At 53.9% G+C, this 5,339-nt stretch overlaps 1 protein-coding gene across 5 annotated transcripts in view; it reads right to left on the reverse strand.

Annotated features, from left to right (window-relative positions):
* The window catches only part of PIK3R6 (phosphoinositide-3-kinase regulatory subunit 6), a 23,076-nt gene that overhangs the window by 11,303 nt on the left and 6,434 nt on the right, over positions 1-5,339 (reverse strand). For all 5 annotated transcript variants that reach the window (XM_010721225.3, XM_010721229.3, XM_010721228.3 and 2 more), the window contains 3 exons: positions 3,589-3,705; positions 1,747-1,830; positions 1,240-1,331 (listed from right to left, as the gene is read on the reverse strand). In XM_010721225.3, coding sequence (XP_010719527.1) covers positions 1,240-1,331; positions 1,747-1,830; positions 3,589-3,628 — 216 coding nt within the window. In that variant the 5' untranslated portion in view covers positions 3,629-3,705. The remainder of the gene's footprint in view (positions 1-1,239; positions 1,332-1,746; positions 1,831-3,588; positions 3,706-5,339) is intronic.

Genomic DNA, 5,339 nt, shown 5'->3' on the forward strand with positions numbered 1-5,339 from the left:
CAAAAAAAAAGCACCCAAAAACTCAAATAGAAACACAAAACCTCTGGGAACCCTCTGGGAAGGGCCCATGTTGTGTTTGGTGGGTGTGGGAGCAGAGCGGTGAGGTAGGTAGGATGCTCCCATGTTCCAGGCTGTGGGAAGGCAAGTGGGAGCTCCCACACATCCCCAGCAACAGGAACAGCCCCAGATACACTTGATTTCAACCCTAAACCTCATGAATCCTCACTACCAGAGGGAAAGGACAACGTGTTATATAGGTGTGCTCAAATGGAAATGGGGCTGCTGCAGCATGAAGGTGCTGCGTGCTGCTGATGCTTCCCCATCCTCATGTAGCTCAGTAGAGCAGATAAGAATGCATAACAGGGCTGGCAGAGCCTTGCCATGGAGATGCTGGTACTCAGGGTCTCCCCCTAGCACCTCTTTTCAGAGATGATGTGCTGCTGCTGGATCCCAGCTAAATGGAACTGATGGCAGCAAAGCTTTAGAAATGATCGATAAGATGAGCAAGGTTGAATTGTTGAGGCCAGCTAATCCCTGGGCAGAGCCCTGGAGGAACTCAAGCATGAAATTGCTGAGTTATTATCGGTGGTTGGTGCTGAGTGCTCAGGGCTGCTGCAGTGTCAGGGGACTGAAAAAGCATAATGCTGATTTCCAGGGAGAGCTTCAGGGAGACAAAGGGAATTACAGACCAGGAGGACTGACAGCCCTCTGAGAATAAGAGCAGCAGAGGAATAACAGCTCTAATGGAGGGAGACAAAGGGGTGGCTGACCTCAGCCCCAAAGGGGGACAGAGGGAGGTGACAGCAGAGGGGACTCTGCAAATGAGGGCGCTGGATGAAACGAGGCACGCTCACAAAGGTGACACCATGGCCAACCACATCACCACTGCTGCAGGTGCTGAGGGTGCTGAAGGTTCACACAAGTACAGAAAATGAGGAGATGCATCACAGAAACACAAAATCCATCCGTGGGTTTCTGTGCGATGCACCCAGGACAGGATATGGGGCAAGGTGTGACACCACGCGGAGGAAATGAGTGGCAGGGAGAGAAACTTCTCCAGTACCTGCAACCACAGGGCAGCATGGGGGTGGTTGGAAGGCCTTTTCGTTCTGCTGCCTGTGGGCTGCAAACATCACCTGCCCTGGCTATGAGGTGTCTATACAGCCTCCTTCACTGGGGATGGACGAAGCCCCACGGAGATTTGACCCCCCCACCTGCAGGGCACTATGAGGCACTCACCCTCTCCAGCTCTTTCACCAGGATCCGGACCAGGATGGGGCTGTTACTGGGATTCTGGTCAATTTTTTTGTGCAGGGTCCATCGTAGCATCCCTGAGAGGTGAGAAGTGGGGGAGGTGAGGCTGCCCCACAGAGCAGTGGACTGATGGATGGGGAGATCTGGGCACTGCAGCCACCACCCACGGGGATCTCTCCTACAGCTTAGTGTGGCTCCTCCACCCTCTGCTTCACCCAGTGACCAAGCAAGGCATGGGGCATGCTAATTGGATCTAAGTAACTGCAAAACATCCCATACACTCCAAGTAAAATCAATGCCCCAGAATGAATTAAGCTCCCAAAGGCTGCAGCAGCCCAGCTGCTGCCTCAGGCTGAGCAGTATTCCCCACCACGGCAATGGAGGGATTGCAGCTGACTCCCCAGCAAAGAGCTGAGCAATGTGTGGCAAAGCAGCAGGCCCACGGGGACGGTTGGTAAATTGCAGGTGGATGGGGCTGCCCCAGGAGCTCACCTCGGTCACTCTGGCAGGCAGGGTGGTGGCCATCCAGCTCGCGCAGCAGCGTGCGAACACGGCGCAGGATGTCCGACTCCGCCTCTGTCAGGACATGAACATGAACACAACAGCCTGAGCATCCCGGGATGGGAGCAGGGAAACCCTGGGATGGGTATTGAAGGCATCAAATCTGGCTAAGCATCAGTGGCACCCAGTCAGAGGCATAGGGCACCCATACCCCGCAGGCATAGAGCCATGCTGAGAGCAAAGCTTGCTCACAGGGACGTGGTAGAGCAGAGAGGGTCTGCTCTGAGTGAGCTCTGAAGAGCCCCTCTCACTGGAAAAAAACAATCACATATTCAATACAGAAGCTGAAGGACCAAAAGCAATGCTTGGCACAGTGAATGAGCAGAAGCACCTCTGCAGTTGGGCACCGTGGGGATTCAGCCTCATCCCCATCCACCATAGAATCACAGAATGGTTGGAGTTGGAAGGGACCCCCAAAGGCCACCTGGTCCCACCCCCTGCACTGAGCAGGGACATCCACAGCTCCGTCAGTGCTCACAGCCCATGCCTTGACCATGGCTGTCTGCAGGGATGGAGCACCACCACCACTCTGAGCAACCTGTGCCACTGCCTCACCACCCATAGTGTGAACACTCAGGGTGTTTTCCTTATATCTAATCTAAATCTCTCCTTTCTAAGTCCAAAACCATTTCCCCTTGTCCTATCACGCAGTCCCTGCTCTAGAGTCTTTCCCCTTCTTTCTTATGCCACCTCCTCCCCATGGCATGAGAGCATCCCAGTGACACAGGCTCTCTTTCAGGCTCCTCCAACCCACAGCTGCCCACCCAGGGCCCCAAGCACCCCCAGGCAGATACGGAGCTCTGACTGCCACCCGCTCCCCGTGCACGTCAGCAATGAGACGCATCCTTCCCGTGGCCAAAAATAAATGTGAAAACCTCAGAGCTGATTTGGGGTATGACTTGTTCCTGTGGTGAGGACTGCTGCTCACGAGGGAACTTGTGTGTCAGCACTGGCATGACGCAGCTGTTGAAGCCATGTGAGGGATCAGATGGGAAGCACCAATTCCCTAACTCTAACCCTATCCCTATCCCTATCCCTATCCCTGTCCCTGTCCCTATCCCTATTCCCTATCCCTATCCCTGTCCCTGTCCCTATCCCTATTCCCTATCCCTATCCCTATTCCCTATCCCTATCCCTAACTCTGCCCTTCCTGCCCAGTTTTGCTCCCAATTTTGCCCATTCCCCCCCACTCTCTTTAGCCACAGCTCCATCTCCTCATGCATGGCTCAGGGCAGTGGTGTGCATTCCTCTTTGCCTACAGAAAATGAGAGGCAGCCTGAGTGATGCTACAGAAGCACTTTGCTCAAGGACCACAACCTCCACATCTCCTTGCATGGCTCTGCAAAGGGATAAAGCTGACAAAGCTGGGGCTGGGTGATGGAGCAGGGCCCTGGGCTTCCCAAGGAGCAATGACCAGGAGAAGGGAGCCAGGAGCCATAGGAAGGGACAGAAAGAAACTTCCCATTCCTTTTTATTTGTGTATATTTGTAATGACGACGGGAAGCTTTTTCCTGAGGCTGATATAAACACTGTGTCCTCTCTTCCTAAATCAAAGTGCCTGCAGCCATGGTACACTGCCATTTCTTCATGGGGAGCAAAGCATGAGACCACTGCTCCAACACAAACAAGGGGCACTTTGATCTATAAATGCTCACAGCCTACCAGCAACAGCAGGAGTGGCTTACACACAAGATCAAATATTTCAGCATCAATATCCTGTCGATAAAATGTGAGATTGTGCCAGAACGCGTATCTGATCCGCTCTCCACCCACCTGCACTCTCCATGGCTGGGCCGGGGCTGCAGCAGAGCATGGGCACGGCTGCAAGGTTGCTGAGTGCACGGCTGCTGCTCACTGCACACGGGCATGGCCTCGGGTCCAGGGTCTCACCTGCAAAAAGCACAGGGGGCTGTCAGCTGTACTTGCAAAGGCAGGGCAAGGAAAGGGAGCCCAGGGCAGAGGGCACTTGGCACTTAGCCCTGAGGCACCAGATTGGTGTTTGTTGAGGAAAGGCTCAGCTTGGAGCTGAATCCAGAGGAGCTCTTGGTAACCAAAACAAGGAGGATGAGCATAACCATGCGGGTCATCACTGAAAGCCTTCTCCTCCCCAGGAGTTAAGGAGAAATGTTTGGGTTTAAGTCAAATTGAGTCCAAAATGCAAAGTCCAAGAGAACAAGGAACATATGAAAAAGACAAGTGGAATTGCCATAAGGCCCCTGTCCAGCACCTCTGAGAAAAAAAACCCTGCAGAGCTCAGGAGCAAGCCATGTTCCAAAGCCTGGTGTTGGACGGCATATAATCACAGAATCATAGAATCACCAAGGTTGAAAAGGACCTCCAGGGTCATCCAGACCAACCATCCACCTACCACCCACTAAATCATGTCCCTCAGTACAACATCTAAGGCACCCCTTTCCATCAAGCATTGTTCTCTCCAGCAAAAGAGGAAAAATAAAGCAGGGAGGAAGAAAGGGAGGTTCCCCTGTGACATGGCACCCAGTCCCCATCCATGGACCCTCAGTCCTCCAAATCCCTCCAGGCACCATCAGGCCATCAGCCCATGTTCTTCCTCACATCCTTGCTCTATTTGGGATTTGTTCCCCACAGAGATCCTAAATCTGCAATCACCAAACACAGAGCATCCTGCTGGGCAGCTCCTGGCTGCATTGACGCCCACCACGGTGCTCCCACTCCTCCTTGCTACGAGCACCACGCATCATGATAGACGTTGGCACCGTGGCTCTCAGCACTTTATTTCCTGCAGGAAAAAGGCCCCTACGAGGGGCCAGGTGCATGCAGTGCTCCTCAGTGCTGCTGAACGTGCTCCTCAGTGCTGCTGAACGCGTGTCGGCTGTGAGCGGCGTCGTGGCTTTCCACATCCGCGTCCCACCTGCCCACGCGTGGGAGGGGACCCAATGTGCAGTGCTCACTTTCCAGATTTAGAACAGAACCTGGGTTGAGATGAGTGGTTCCGGACCCATTCCGGAATGCTTCTCATTCTCCTGCTCACTGCTCTGCTGCTGTCCTTGCTGCCTGCACAGCTTGGAGGTGGGACAAGCAGCCCCACAAGCTCCAAGAATGCAGCTCCCCAGGAAAATTCTATCAAAAATGCCCCCACGCTGATCCCCAGAGTCCATCAGAACAAGCAGATGTTGCATGAAAAGAGCCATTGGTGAACACAGGGAGAAGGCGTGAGGTCAGCTTGCTCCCCACCAGCACCAGCTGCTGGTCCCTGCTCATCCTGTCCATAACCAGCACGGGACTCTGCTGAGCAGAAACCACTCCTTTTCACAGGGGACATTTTCTTCCTGCTGTGCTCCCCAGGGGTACCAAAAGACAAGCAGAGAAGGGACATGGGGCTGAAGATGGGAAGAGAACGGTGGCACCAGGCCCTGCCCTCTGCACCAACCCAGCTCAAACCCAAACATGACAAGGAGGGCTTTGAAGAGGCAGAAGCACACGCTGCAACCAGGACTCAATTCTCCTCTGTGTAGAGCTCTCACAGACAGGAGCCCAAGCTTTTT

The sequence above is a fragment of the Meleagris gallopavo genome, chromosome 20 (genome assembly GCF_000146605.3).
Source record: "Meleagris gallopavo isolate NT-WF06-2002-E0010 breed Aviagen turkey brand Nicholas breeding stock chromosome 20, Turkey_5.1, whole genome shotgun sequence".
Lineage (NCBI taxonomy): Eukaryota > Metazoa > Chordata > Aves > Galliformes > Phasianidae > Meleagris > Meleagris gallopavo.